Here is a 15,775-nt window from a genome sequence, read left to right on the forward strand (position 1 = left end):
CCATGGCGATTGTAGTAGGATTGATGTGTTCTCCTGTGAGGCCTGGATTGATGTGTTCTCCATGGCGATTGTAGCAGGATTGATGTGTTCTCCTGTGAGGACGGGATTGATTAAGTTCTCCTGTCGAGGCATCCTACCCATGCAGTTTGGGACTCATGGGAAGTACCTCTCATCTGATCAATGAGCAGGGAAATGAAGTTAGGGACCATAGTAGTACCGATGGACGCATCGTTGTATCTACCGTACTCCCTACGCTAGGATGACCTCCATTGATCTGGGATCAATGATACTGGTCTGGGACCAGTGGTAGGAGTTGTACCATACTATGACACTGACTTCGGTTTGGTTGACACTGGTCTGGGACCAGTGGTACATACTCTGAGACTAACTTCGTGTCAGTGCAGTACTGGTCTGGGACTAGTGAGAGTGGTACATACTATGATGTTGACTTCAGGTCCACTGAGACTGGTCTGGGACCAGTAGTACACTCTCTGAGACTGCGATACTGGTCTGGGACCAGTGGTAGGAGTGGTACCGACTATGACGCTGAGTTTGGGTCGGTTGAGACTGGTCTAGGACCAGTGGTACGCACTCTGAGACTGACTTCAGGTCAATGGAAAATGGTATGAGACATTCTCGATCAATTCTTCTTCTTCATAGTTCAGTAGAGCAGAGCAGAGCCAGCAGAGCTGAGCAGAGCCAACAGAGCCAAGCAGAGCTGAGCAGCGCAGAGCTGAGCAGCGCAGAGCAGAGCAAGCAGAGTTGAGCAGAGCAAGCAGAGCTGAGCAGAGCTGGGCAGAGCAGTGCAGGGCACTGATGGCAAAGATACTACAATCGGACTTATGGATCAACAGATGGAGTTCTCCCTAGTTGAGAGGGAGTGTTAAATTGACAACTAGGGCCAAACTCCATGTGGGTCAGCTTATTTATGGCAGCTGATATTTTTATCGGATCCCTCTCGTCAAGAGGTGTAGGATTGATCCAAAGGTCATTCGATTCCGATAAGTATTTATGCAGATATGAATTTATTTTGATTATGTAATTATTATCAAGCCGACCAGCTCTTATGTAGGCTCTAGAAGCCCAAACATCATGCCTATTCAACCGATACATTTTAGTATAAATATAAGAGGATTTGATGTCATTTACACACACTCTTTAGGTGATCTCCTCTCCACGTCTTGGGTTTTTGGAGAAGGAGAGATCCCAAAGAGATGATGCCCTAGCTGCAAAATGATGCCCTAATCCTACACAGGTCAAGAAGACATCTATCTGCTGAAAAATGATGAATCACTATATGCTGTTCAAGGAGACCAAATACGTTGTTCATCTCTATACGCTGATACATGGGAAACCTTATAAAGTATACGCTGTTCATGGTTATAAATAATATACGCAGTGGTATCTACATGTCGTTCATGATCAAGACGTAGGCAATAATATAACGCAACACAGCAACCGCGATGATGAAATTATATGCCATCATGCAGGGCATAAAGAGGAACGCATGCAGTTATATAATATGCCATCACGCAGGGCATAAAGAGGAACGCATATATATTGGCATGTAGTTATATAATATGCCAACACGCAGGGCATAAAGAGGAACGCATATATATTGGAATGCAGTTATACAATATGCCATCATGCAGGGCATAAAGAGGAACGCATATATATTGGAATGCAGTTATATAATATGCCATCAGGTAGGGCATAAAGAGGAACGCATATATATTGGAATGCAGTTATATAATATGCCATCACGCACGGCATAAAGAGGAACGCATATATATTGGAATGCAGTTATATAATATGCCATCACGCAGGGCATAAAGATTATTAACACACAAGCAGAGACACATACGTTGGGTCATGAATTTGTAGGCAACGGAGACAGATACGCTGGTCACTGATAGTGATGATACCTCTACGTAGATTATAGATGATATTTAACGCATATATAAAGACTTATTCACACACTGGTCATACGTTGTTCATACAGAGATATATACAATGCTCCTGGAAACATATATGCAAGTAATGGTAACAGTTACACGCAGTTCAAACACAGTCATGGTAACACTATTCACAAGGGAAGCCGCAGTCAAGGCTTGAAGTTATATTAAGGAGCAACTATAAGCCGTTGCCAGTAAAGGGAGGAGCCAAAGTGAACCGCACTAAGCCTCAGTCACGAAGAAAGGAACCGCAGTAGGGTTTGACTGCACCTAGTTTGGGTTTAAGGTGTAGTCACAACCTCATGGAGCAGTGGATGGTGTCACTGCAGTGAGTTGGAGTCTCGACATTCTTGCATAAAGAATGGCAACAAAGAATGGTTGTAGTCTGGGCATAACATTCTCTCCCAGCATACTGCAGTCTCAACATACCAATCATGGAGAAGATCTAGATGGTATCATTATAACAATGTCGGTGACCAAACTTTCAGGTAGATCTCATGGATATGATAAAGAAGCAACGGTGAGGATCTCAGAATGATGATGGGCAGCATGATGATGGATAAGATCATGGACATGGGCAGCATGATGATAATCATGATTAGTGCAACATGCAGTGGTGCAGCAAGTGGATCAGATGCAGCACTACGATAGGTGAAGCCATCACCTTGGAGAATCAGTTGAAGCAGAATGTCTTCAACTGATTTCATCGTTATACAAAATGATCTATGCTAGATCTAGATAAGTCAAAGTGTTGACTTCTATTGTAAATGTATTCTCTCTCTCTCTCTCTCCTTCTCTGCTAAACTTTGAAGATAAAAGAAGATTTGATCAAAGGGTTTCCCCACACATTGTGGGGTTTGTCCCTGGCTAGCGCCACATCTTGTCTCCTCTTGTCTTGGCTTGTCTTCTGCGATTTATATTTATGTTCTATCTGCAATTTATCTTAATGTTGATGTGATTGCTAACTGTGAAAATTTAAATAAATTGCTCTAGCATAGAACATATCTAAACTTAACATGGATGCATGGGCACATATGGGATGCCCTATGGTGGTACGATAATAAGCGTTGGTATCCAATGGTGCATGGAGTTGTGCCACAAAGTTCACCACTATGCAAAGGAGTGCAGGGGTACCTATTTGTGTGCAGCAAAGCATGATGATGCACAACAGGTTGTTGGAGTGTTTCCACCAGAGAGATCTCCTGACGAGGGAATCAAGTACACCATTGGGCTTGGCACACCTAGATTTGGAGAGTGAGTTAATCACAGGGCCAACCGTGAGCTTCCATTTATCACTCTCCAGCATTGCACACTGACACAAGGGACTTGGATATCATGTCTTGATGCTCTAATCACGTGCAATAGGACCAAGAAGGTTCATCTGATACAGTTGGATGAGACACGGTGCATCGGGAGGGAGGCTTTCCAGTCGTGGCATATGGTCAGGACACGAGTTGGTGGATGCAGGCTTGGGGCTAGTTCGATCTTCTGTAGAGGTATCCCTTGCACCACCCTTGATCTCACACTCAGGGAGATGCATGACCCCCTTTTGGCAAGATATTATGAGGTGTCTCAGGAGCATCTACAATGGTTGGCGAAACTTACTTGCAAGCAGATGTTTAAACTCCAGGCAGTATAGGGGAGCACCTTCAGGAGGCAGGGCAGCATATCCCACTACTTGGTATGGCTGACACAGAGTAGTTTTGCACGCACCAGATTGGTTCGTGATGTATCGAGTCTATATATTGATTGCATGCAGGGACTTGAGACTTGGTACAAGTTGGTAACAGTAGTTGTCAGGACTATGCCGCAGTCATTCTGGCTGTGGGATCCAGGGATTTCGCTAGTTGATTGGACACTTTATTATTTTCTTAGCTTGGGTTTCCTGCTCTAGGTCAAATTCATTTTTAGGTCAAGCACCCATTGTGTGCTTCTAGGGTTTTGTCAGAGTCAAGAAGTCAAAGAAATCATTGCCATATGTATTAGACCCTATTGGGCATTTGGTATCAAGTCAAAGAATTTACAGAAAGTCAAAAGTGTCAAAAGTTATGTTGCAAGAAATGCCAATTTTAGTGGCGTACCAGTACCCGAGACGGCTCGAAACACCAAAACGGGCTTGAAACGTCGTCGGTCGTACCGTACGGCATTTCGCAATTTCAAAATGCCAGATGGTACGGGCAGCGGCGTTTCGACGGCCAAAAAGAGATTATTATTTTTTTAAGCCTTTTTTGGCCATCTCAACTTGTGGAAAAAGAGTTGGGCCCCATCTAACACCAAAACACACTAATAAACTAACTTTTGTGTGGTTGTTAGCTAAATTTAATAAAAATATTACAAATGGAATTCTCTAGAAGATGAGAAGAATAAAACTCTCTAGAAACCCTATGAGCCTCTTCTTTTCTTTAAAAAGGCACTCCATTCACTCATTTCTCACACATTGTTTTGCAAGAAGAGCTTCCTATAGTAGAAGCAAGGAGTTTATTTATGTTTTGGAGAGTGGGCAGCAAGAGGAAGGGCGTGGGAAGCAAGAGGAAGAGCATGGGCAGCAGCTAGTTGGGTGAGTTTTCATTTCCTAATTTTGCATCATTCATCGCTTCTCAAAGTAGTGTTTCAAGTGCCCCTAAATTGGGTGAGTTTTTCATTTTGTATTATTTTAATTTTGCAACAATCATGGCTTCTCAGAGTTGTGTTTCAAGTGCCCCTAAATCCACTCAAGCAAGCAGGCAACAAGAATATTATCCTCTATGGAAGTGTGTTACCAAAGTGAAGCAGATGGGTTCCAGTGGTACGTGGGAATGGAAGTGCAATTTGTGCAAAAATGAAAAGACCTTCAAGGGCTCTTATACAAGAGTGAAGGTTCACATTTTGCATGAAGAGATAAAGGGTATTGATGTGTGTACACATACCAAAAATGCAAAGGTGAGGGCTAGATTCAAGAAAGAGAGTGATGATGCTCAAAGGTTGAAGGATCAAAGAAGCAAAATCGGCATGGGCACTACCAATCCTCACATGTCTGATAGCGTTGAGCCAAGGATTGTTCAGGAAGCAAGAAAGAGGAGGGCACTAGAAGTAGAAGCAAAGTTATCAAAGCCATCAACTCCAATTCAAGATAGCAGATTGGTGAAAATGCTTGATAGTCAAGGGAGAGAAGAAGCTGACTCAAGAGTAGCAAGGGCCATCTTTGCTTGTGGCATCCCCTTTAATGTGGTTCAATCCCCATATTGGCAGGATTTGGTGAGAGCGATTAACAAAACTCCTCAAGGTTACAAGGGCCCAAACTATGAAAAAGTCAGAATAGTTTTGTTGAAGAAAGAGAGGCAACTTCTTGATGATGTTCTCAAACCAATTTGTAGCTCATGGGGTAGTACAGGGGTTTCTATTATCTCAGATGGTTGGACTGATACAAGACGCAGGCCTTTGATTAATGTCATTGCATCATCACCAAAAGGAGCCATGTTCATCAAAGAAAAAGATTGTTCGGGTGAGATAAAGGATAGTAAGTTCATGGTTGATATTTTAATTTCTGCTATTGAACAAGTAGGGTCAGAAAATGTGGTGCAAGTTATCACAGATAATGCACCTGTTTGCAAAGTTGTAGGCTTGATTGTTGAGAGTAGATACAATCACATATTTTGGACTCCTTGCATTGTCCACAATTTGAATCTAATTTTAGAAGAGATTGAGGCAAAAACAGAATGGATTAAGGAGGTCACAGGGCAGGCTAGGGAGATTATAAAATTCATCACCAACCACCACCAATCTCAAGCAATATATCAAGAATATTCCAAATTGGAGTTGTTGAAAGTTGTTGAGACATGGTATGCCTCAAACTTCATCATGTTGCATCGCCTTGTTGATGTTAAAAATGCATTAATGAGTATGGTGGTGGGTCCAACTTGGGCCGAGTGGAGACAGGCAAATTCAGAGAAGGGAAGTATGGTGAGGAGGGTGTTGGTTGATGAAGATTGGTGGAGTAAGAATGATTTCTTGCTCAAGTTCACATCGCCTGCATTTGATCTTCTTCGAGTTGCAAACACAGAAAAAAATTTCTTACGAGAGGTTTATGATGGCATGAATACCATGGTTGAAAAATCTGTGGAAATTATTACACAGGAGGCTCCCACTCTTCTTTTTGTGGATTTTGATTTTGCTAAACAAGTGAGGTCCATTATTGTTACCAAGTGGAATGGCTTCAACACTCCATTGCACACTTTGGCACATGCTCTGAATCCAAAAGTTTATGATGAAGAATTCACTGCTGAAAGCAATGGGAAGAGGAAGCCTCCACATAAGGACAAGCAGGTGGCCAATGGAGTGAAGAAAGCCTTTCAGAGGATATTTCTAGCTTCTTTACAAACTGATGTAAAGCAAGAATTTGCCTGTTTTGTTGCTGGATTAGAGGATTTTGTGGACATATCAGCTTTGGATGAGAGGAGGACCATGGATCCAGTTAAGTGGTGGACTTATCATGGGGCAAGTGGTGTTCATTTGCAAAGTATTGCCACTCATATTCTATCACAAGTGGCAAGCTCTTCATCAGAAGAACGGAATTGGAGCACCTACGTTTCATTCATAGTGTGAAGTGTAATAGGTTGGGATCACAAAAGGCAGAGGACCTTGTATATGTGCATTCAAACCTACGCCTTGTGTCTCGTAAGGGTGAAGAATATACAAGTGGACCTCATAAAGAATGGGATGTGGATGCAGAATGTCCAGATTTAGAGCTCTCTCTTTCTTCTCTTGATATTTGGGCTAGTGGTGATGCAAGTGCATCTGGAAGCACTAGTAGAGTTGCCTCTTCTACTGAACAAACATCTTGTTCTACATTTGTTGATGAGGATGAAGAGTTGTATTAGTAATGATATGTTAATGTAGCCATGATTGTCTTTAGTTCATGTTTTATTTCAGTTTTAGCACATATAGCCTCACATACAAACACTGATTTTGGAGTCTTGAATGTAAAGCCTCATCTATAAAGGCTAATTTTGGATATTTGCATCATGTAATCATTTGTTGGAGTTAATATAAATTTGGATTTCCTTATAAAATGTCATTTATATGTCTTATTCTTTCTTTTCTTCCAAAATCATGTGTTATAATTTATTTAATATTGACTATATATATATATTATATAAGACGTTTCGGTCGTGTTTCGGGCCGTGCCCATTTCGGAACCTTTTAGACGTTTCATGCAATATAGGTCAAAAGTATCCCTCCAAGACCAAGTCAACCTGCAAGAAAACAAGTTGGCCTAAAGTGATGAAGTCGACCTCATTAGGGCTCCCTAGAAGCCTATATATAAGAAGACATTCAACCCCATTTGAAGATGATCCAACCAAGTTCGTATACAAGGACAAAAATGAGATAAAAGAAGGACAAGCGAAAGGGAGAAAAACTCAAGGAAATCTAAAGTTGTCAAATATGAATTTTTGTGTCTATCCTCTCACACGTGCGAGCTACAACTAGGGTTTCTAAAGTCACAAGATTATAGTGAAGAGTTCATCAAAGGAGCAGAGATATAGTTGCTAGAAAAACAAGTGAAGAAGTCGAGTATATAAAAAGAAAAGAGCAAACCAAGCAAAGGATTAAAAGGACTCAATTCTACCCTAAATCATTCACATGTGCGAAAAACTAGAACTGCAACAGAGGCCGAAAAAGTGCAAACCTGAAGCAGGAGCCAAAAATCTAAAGAGAAGGACGAAATCTGAAAATTTGGGTTCGTTTGACTTGGGTTGACTTTGTAAAGGATAAGCTCATCAAAGGAGAAGTTGACTTGGTCTTGCAGGGGTCTCTGTCTTGGGTCTAATAGGTCTTGGAATTCGTCATTTGAAGATTCTATAAGAAGAGAAAAATTATTGTGGGTTTTCCTCTCTAGGAGAGGTTTTGGCCCTGGCTAACAGCCTATATCTTATGTCCTCTTGTCCTATTGATCTTCATAGTTTGCCAGTTGTTTGATGGTAAGAAAACTATAATAATCAAGTAAGGAAGAAGCTAATTACAAGTACTACAAGTTGAAATAAAAGAACATCACAAGCAGTTATCAAGTTAAGAGAAATCAACCTAATCTAGCTACCATTGATTTCTCAACACGGTATCAGAGCTAAGGTGACAAGAAGAGGCAGCTTGAAGATCATTCAATTGAAGAAAGATACATAAGGGTCGAGCATAAGAAGAGCATCAAGGAAATCGAATCATCAAGGAGAACTAAGAGCATCAAGGAGATCTAAAGACCCTATTATTTTGAAGGAAGAACTCTTGGAAGAAGAAGACCTCAAGGACCCTACCTCTATTCAAAGAAAGGACTCTACATATTTGAAGTATTTTGGGAAGCTTACACATTCTATATCATCATCTAAAGGAAGCAAGAAGAGCACTTCATCATCATCAAGGAAATCAAAGTGATCTCCCTCTCATTGAAGAAGGGATCACACCTCAAACATCTCTCCTTATATTGAAAAAAAAATAAGCATGGTCATTCTTGAAGAAGGAAGATCATCATCAAGGAAGCATCTGGTGGAAGACACCATCAAGGAGGTATCTTCATTTGTCAAGTAAGTACTTTATGTAACTAGGTTTGGTCTTCATAAATATGAAATGTACTCTTGATTCTTGTATATTGTAAAAAGAAAGAAAATTATTATTATTATTTTTGTAGCATGGATTTCATGCTCAAGGTCAATTTATTCCTAGGGTTTTTCATAGAGTTAAGAAGTCAATAGAGTCATTGTCATATATAAAAGACCCCATTGGGAATCTTGTAACAAGTCAAAAGAATTTATTTGAGTCAAAATTGTGTCAAAAGACCCTCCAAGATCAAGTCGGCCTACAAGAGATCAAGTTGGCCTCATGAAGGCAATTTGTACCCTTGGGAAGCCTATATATAAGAGGCATTCAACCTCATTTGAAACATATATCCAAGACATGCGAAGAAGCAAGAGAAAAAAGTTCGATCTTAACAAGAAGAAGTCTTTAAGGCAAGTGAAGTTCAAGAAGGAAGTTGGAATCGAAGTTTTTGGGTCTCTCTCTTTCTCTCTCATGTGCAACAAAATTCTGAAGCTGCTAGGTCAAAATTTTGAAACTGCATCAAAGTTGTGAAGCTACATCAAGGTCAGAGTTGTAAAACTGCATCAAGTTCGAAGTTGTGAAGCTGCACCAAAGTCGAAGCTGTGAAGCTGCATCAAGGTCAAAGCTGTGAAACTGCGTCGCGGTCGAAGAAGTGAAGCTGCTAGGTCGAAGTTGCAGAAATAGTTGTTAGGTGTCGAAGTTGCTGGAGAAGTTATTGGAAGGTCGAAGTTTCTTGCTAGAAGTTGTGTAAGGAAAATTTCATCAAGAAGGAAGATTGACTTGGTCTTGGAGATTTTGTTGAGTGATTTGAAAAGTAAATTGAAGCTAAGAGAGCAGATTTCTGGCTGTACCAATCTGTTGCTTCTAAGTTATTTTCAGATCTGATATATGTTGGCGATTGTGTGCTTAAGGCTGGAAATCTTATTCCCTTGAAGTACATTGGTTAAGTGTTTATTTTCTTGGGCAACATTATGCATTCATTTGGACAAAGTAAAACATAACCTGCTGTGCTTTATATTTCAGATTCAGCCTTAATGCTGAAAATTCACAGGAAATAGATCTGGGGAACCTCAAGGTTGATGTAAAATTTCTGAATTTGCGTTAAACAGAGTCTCAAAATTTCATGGAACATCCTCCACTTTTCACTCAACAGTTTATATAGTTGAAAGCATGTTGTCCATTAATGTGATTGGCCCTTTTATTACACAGTGAACCTAGACTTCTCGGTTCTTCTCTTCCTCAAGACACATTCTGATATTTTCGGCCATAACAAGTGTCTCAATTAAAAGGTACTTTTATCTTGAAGTACCAATCACAAGACAGTAATCTACATATGATTTTATAGCATACCTGAAAAGCTTCACAACATACTTGTAAAGTTTAGACCTTAGACTGCATAAATATAATCTTATCCCCATCCTATTAAAAACAATCTAGCAAATACAAATTATGGAACTTACTATTAATATCCTTTGCAATGTCACTCATGCCAATAGTTAGAGGAACTTCGATAAAAATCACCAAACAACAATGATTTTTTTTTCCAATTAAAATTCCTTGAAAAGCTATAAATTCAAGTTTACTAACTAGAAGTACTATACTTTCTTGAAATAATAGTGTATCACATTTCTCTTATATATATGATGAATACGTAAGATCATTTTGATATTCTTTCAAGTTTAATTAGAGATTATTGTAAAGAAAGGTCATTTAAAACTTACCCAAAGCAGCAAGACCAATTGAAAGTTCCTCCAATGAATGTGAATGTGAAGGCTCATGAGAATCAACGCTAGCTTGGTTGTGGTTGTGATTGTGATTGTGATTATGTCCATCCAAAGAATGAGTATGAGAGTGATTATGAGAGCCACCTAAAATTCAAAATGATAAAATTATTGATATATAAAATAAATCAATCATTAACTAAAAATAAAAATGAACAAACAAGTTGTCCATAGTTTAGTTAAATATATTAAGGAACTAGATTCAGCAGAAGATTGAAAAGAATGGAATCAGATTATCTAAGAGGTAATGGTGTAATCAATAATATGTCAGTGTTATTATCTAAGTATTAAAATTTTACATTCCACAAAGAAGTTTATCTCTAGCAGCATGACACAAATGAAGCACAAGATCAATACAAATGTCAATGTTGAACTGCAAATATAAAATCTCATTTATAAATCTGAACACTAAGCCATGTGATCTATGACATCCTCAACAATCAAAACCATTTAAATATTTAGTAAGCTACAACCTAGAGCTTGGTAAACAGCATACGTTCGCATGATCAATATTTTTAAATAGTGAAACATTTGAAGACAGTCCATCGAGATATTCATGCTTAATAGATGGGCCAAAGGAAAGTCCAATAAACAATAAGTCACATCATGTGGGAGCTAAAATGAGATATACTATAAATACCATATTACCTCTTTCTTCACAAAAGCACATTAAAAAGTGTACTTCAATTGGATAGTGTGAGCAACATAATTTATTTCTTTATCTGCAAAATATGGTATTCATGGTATACAACACATTATATTCTACAAATGTGATATAAATGAGTAATTATCAATCACAAAAATTCATATGTTGCATAGAACTCGTGTTTTGAACTTAGACAAGAAAGCATGCAATATGTTGGACATGCCAATCACGTAATATTAGTAAAAGTCATATGTGGAGCAGATAAACTAAAGAATGTATTCACCATAGCAGGAGGTAAATGCTTAGTACTTGTCACCACTGAGAAGTGTATATTAGAGGCAAAAGATATTTCTCCTTAAAAGAATCTTTGATCTCCATAGAGTCCTTGTTATGAATATAATTCATAACAATTAGATAAATAAAATAAATATAAATATTAAATAATTAAATATTATTTAGGTTAAATAGTCATTAAATTAAGTGAAAAGGCATGTCAAAAAGACATGCCCATTCATGAAAGGTCACTTGCTGAGGTATAAAAGCAGGGCCTCATTGTACATACAAATCATCTTATATCATCTTATACATATTAATAAATTATTATTATTAAATACCTGTGTGTACTTTTACATTCAAGTCTTCAAGCTATCAGTCTTCGTGTTTCAGCGTAAGTTTTTATGCTACAGTGGTATCAGAGCCATGGCACACGATATAATCATGCGGGCCTTTGAACGTAGTTCGCTGGACAATGTGCCATTACATTCACATCTTGATTATGTTGAATAGTTTAGTATTCAAGAAGCATTACAGCGTTTAGAAAAAACATTTGCAGAAGTTAAAGAATGTCCAAAGGAAATCGATAATAAGGAAAATGATCTAGATCAAGATGAAGATGATGTGGATGAGGACTATCTTGAGAAGCAAGAAGATGAACAACCGCCTTCTGTATCTAGTGGCATTTTTAGACAAGCAGTGGCTATAAGCAGAGATTCTGAGACCAGCAGTCAGAAAAGCCATAATGACGAAGTACCCAGTAGGAGAAACTCTGTGACCAACAGTCAGAAAAGCTGCAGAAATGAAGTACACACCAACAGAGACTCTGAAATCTGCCATACAAGTTACAGATATGAGAAACCAGGACGCAGAAAATCTAAAACCAGCCACAAGTTAAGAAAAGAAGTTATACCAGATGAAATTTCACCTGTCTGCTGGAAAAACAATAGTAACCCCATAACCTTCCATGTGCCGGGGTATGTCAAATCCGTTCAGGTGTGGGCAGACAAACATTTTGGGAAGAAACCCTAGCAGCTTCCCTACAACGTTCTTCGATTCATCTTGTGCACCAACAGATTGTCACTGGTATTCATATCCCAGGACGAAGAAAAACTTTTAAAAGATGTTGATACAGGTCCGAATTGGAAGTCTCATCAATTCGCAATGGTGCAAGATTCTCCTAAAAGGGAGGCACACCTCAAATCCTTGAGGACAACTAAACTGCCTGCAAGTACTCATGGAAGTTGTTCAAGGTATCCCAATATTCTCAAGAAGCTTAAATCCTCAAGAAGCAAGCCACAGTATTGTTCAAAATTCTTATTTCATGGAAGCAATGCAGATAACTGGTATTCCATTCTAAGGAACGGTCTGAGATGCTTAAGCAGCACAGCTTTAATGTTAAGAGGCAATACCTCTGGCGACGATATTTATATGGCGAAATACTTCAATATATCTGCAGGCTATGGCTTTGAACCTGGCTGGGCGGCATCATCCCTTTTTGGTTGGCAGAATGGCATGTACAAGGACGGTTTCTATGCGGTGAGCATTTGTGAGATTATTTCTTGTCCAATAAAGAAGTTTACGATAGCAATGGAACGCGTGGTTCCAAAAGAGTACGAGGGTAATGTGGCCGGGCGATACTTTCTTATCAACACTTGCAGCAGTACTCCTAATTCTGTGAAACTCGTTTGCGAAAGTTATGATCTCAATCCTGAGTTGCGAGACCAATATGTCACCCACCATCGCAACCATCCAGTGATCGCTACTATCGCAGCTTTATACTGTTGTAAAAATGTTGATATCTCTCAGGAGCTCGCTCGCACAGGTGATGGTGACAGTGATAGGTTATCATGCGCAATATGTGTTGAAGTGTTTTCCGCTAAAAAACCTGGAATAAAATTGCGTTGTAATCATCCTTTCCATCACAATTACATCGATGTAGGGAAGTTTATCATGTATTCCATAGGTATACCAAGCGCAACGCTGCTAATTCTCAACGTGGTATTCTGCTTCTTCTTATATTTCACCAAACGCCTCGTTCTGAGCGGCCATGCCCAAACCCTAGTTGGCCTGAATCTCAGATTGCTTACCGGCGCCTACTTCATAATCACAAGCCTCTCTGTATGCTTCATAACCACATCTTACAAAGTTTTGTTATGGACTGTAAGCTTCACATTCCAACCACCCCTTCAATCGCCACTCCCCCTGTCTGCCTCGGCTCCCGAAACATCGTGGGGCACTGAACCAGAGACTGGCCATTGCCCGACAGGAAGCCCACTGCCCCTTCTGCCATCGTTCCCCCGCAGTCTCTCCTTTCCGCCGTGGGTTTGCGCTCGACCTGTATGCCCTCGGCTTCCACTGCAACATCAGCATCTGCAGAAAAAGTTGTCCGTTTATCAGTTCCGACTAGCGGACAGTCCATTCAACGGTGCCAACACCGCGTTCTTGGCCAGCACAAATTCTCTGTTGGCGTTGCCCCTGTTCGGACCCGTTCCGGCTTGTCCCGTGGCTCCAACGACGTCAGTCCCGTGGCTCCAGCGACGTCAGTTCAAACGATGTCTCTATTCACATCGGGCACCAAAAGACTGCTGGTCAACCGACTATCAAACCCGTCCAGCCACCCCTCCGATTCGGCACGACGGTCAACATTGTTGTTTGAACCAGCATTCAATAAATTTAATTCAATTTAATTTATAAAATATATATATAATAGTTATGTATATATAGATATATATAATTATATAACATATATATTATTTAATTATAATTTATTAATTAAATTAAATAAGAAAAAAAAAAAAAAATATATATATATATATATATATATATATATATATATATATATTAAAAAAAATTGACTTATTAAAAGAATTATTATTAAAAAAAAAAAAAAAATCCAAGGAAATATTATTGATGACCTATAAAACGAGAAGATGGTCAGATTATAGACATTGAGATGACATACACTAAGTGAAGAAAACCCCCAGCGTTAAAGCTTTGAGGACAAAGCTTCCAAAGGAAGAGGCTATGTTATGAATATAATTCATAACAATTAGATAAATAAAATAAATATAAATATTAAATAATTAAATATTATTTAGGTTAAATAGTCATTAAATTAAGTGAAAAGGCATGTCTAAAAGACATGCCCATTCACGAAAGGTCACCTGCTGAGGTATAAAAGCAGGGTCTCATTGTACATTCAAATCATCTTATATCATCTTATACATTTTATATATATTAATAAATTATTATTATTAAATACCTGTGTGTATTTTACATTCAAGTCTTCAAGCTATCAGTGCTCGTGTTTCAGCATAAGTTTTTATGCTACGGTCCTCTATTAGATTTCATCTTGAGATGTGTGGAGGAAATGAAATCAAAGAAAAAGTAGAGGGTTTATCACTTGATTCGGCCAAAAATGCCTAACTCTTGTTCTCAGACCTTTGGAACTGTATTCTTCGATATTACACAAAGTGTTTCTTAACCATTCTAACTTGTTACTACATTTCTCAGCTGGAAAACAAAATCCCTTGACCCCTCTCTTACCTTTGAGGTAGTAAAAGCTACTATTTGGGCTGAGGAGGAGGCTAAGTTCCTAAGTGAGGTTGGTGTTCCTTCTGGGATTTACAATTGTATGTGCCATACTACAGGCTGCTAAACAAAAGTGCATATACGAATTACTAAGGTGCCTTTGTTAACATTGGAGTTGCCTTCCCATTATGATTGACACATTTTTATACATAATTGGTCCACCAAACATTTATAACACTAAGTTTTGATTATTATGACCTTTATTAAATGCTAACATAAGGTACCAACCATATTTACTAGCCTCAGCCCGACAAACTAATCAGCAAAGCAAGAGAGTCAAAATTTAACTAACTTGGCAAAAACTCGACAAGTACAGAAATATAAAGAAATACACAATTTTATAGGATATAAAAATTGCATCGATGTGAAATAGATCAATGGAGAGCAGTGTTGCCAAAGTGCAATGTGAAGCGAGACTAGGAGCATAAGTGTTGTGAGCAACATTTCCAAAAAAATCCGAAAGTGAAGCATCCTAGGAGAAATTTTTTTAAAGCATATATTTTTATATATTATCATGCACTTACTCGAAAACACAATAAATGCCAAATTAGTTGTAACTTTTAAAAAATATGAAAACATGCATATTTGTGCTGCTTGTAGATGAATACTACATTGTTATGAAGTTAGAAGCATTATCCATAGTAGATTAATGATTAATCATTTGGGCATCAGCCCTCTATGATGTAGCAATTACAAAGTTACGAACTTTTAAACCCTGGTCAATTCTCCAATTCTCCCAAAATATGGATAGGCCATGATGCTGCCTTCAAAGATCCTTTGGGGGTTCAACCCTTACAGTGTCAAACAAATCAGTCTATACAGAGACTGTAGAGTTGGAGTTGTCAGATAATTTGATTCTACACAATCGTTGTGACCAAAGTTACTCAAATCATTGTTGCAACCAGAATCAGCAAAAGATTCCAGTGTGGGGGCAGCAATTAGCCTGAAATTAGGAAACACAG

At 38.8% G+C, this 15,775-nt stretch overlaps 1 protein-coding gene across 3 annotated transcripts in view; it reads right to left on the minus strand.

Annotated features, from left to right (window-relative positions):
• Positions 1-15,775, minus strand: part of IAR1 (ZIP metal ion transporter family) — a 316,822-nt gene that overhangs the window by 178,536 nt on the left and 122,511 nt on the right. For all 3 annotated transcript variants that reach the window (XM_089459678.1, XM_089459677.1, XM_089459676.1), the window contains exon 5: positions 10,241-10,387. In XM_089459678.1, the coding sequence (XP_089315804.1) occupies positions 10,241-10,387 (147 nt within the window). The remainder of the gene's footprint in view (positions 1-10,240; positions 10,388-15,775) is intronic.

This window comes from Pinus tabuliformis, chromosome 7 (genome assembly GCF_031772625.1).
Source record: "Pinus tabuliformis cultivar Carrire ecotype Pingquan chromosome 7, CPIR1, whole genome shotgun sequence".
Taxonomy (NCBI): Eukaryota; Viridiplantae; Streptophyta; class Pinopsida; order Pinales; family Pinaceae; genus Pinus; species Pinus tabuliformis.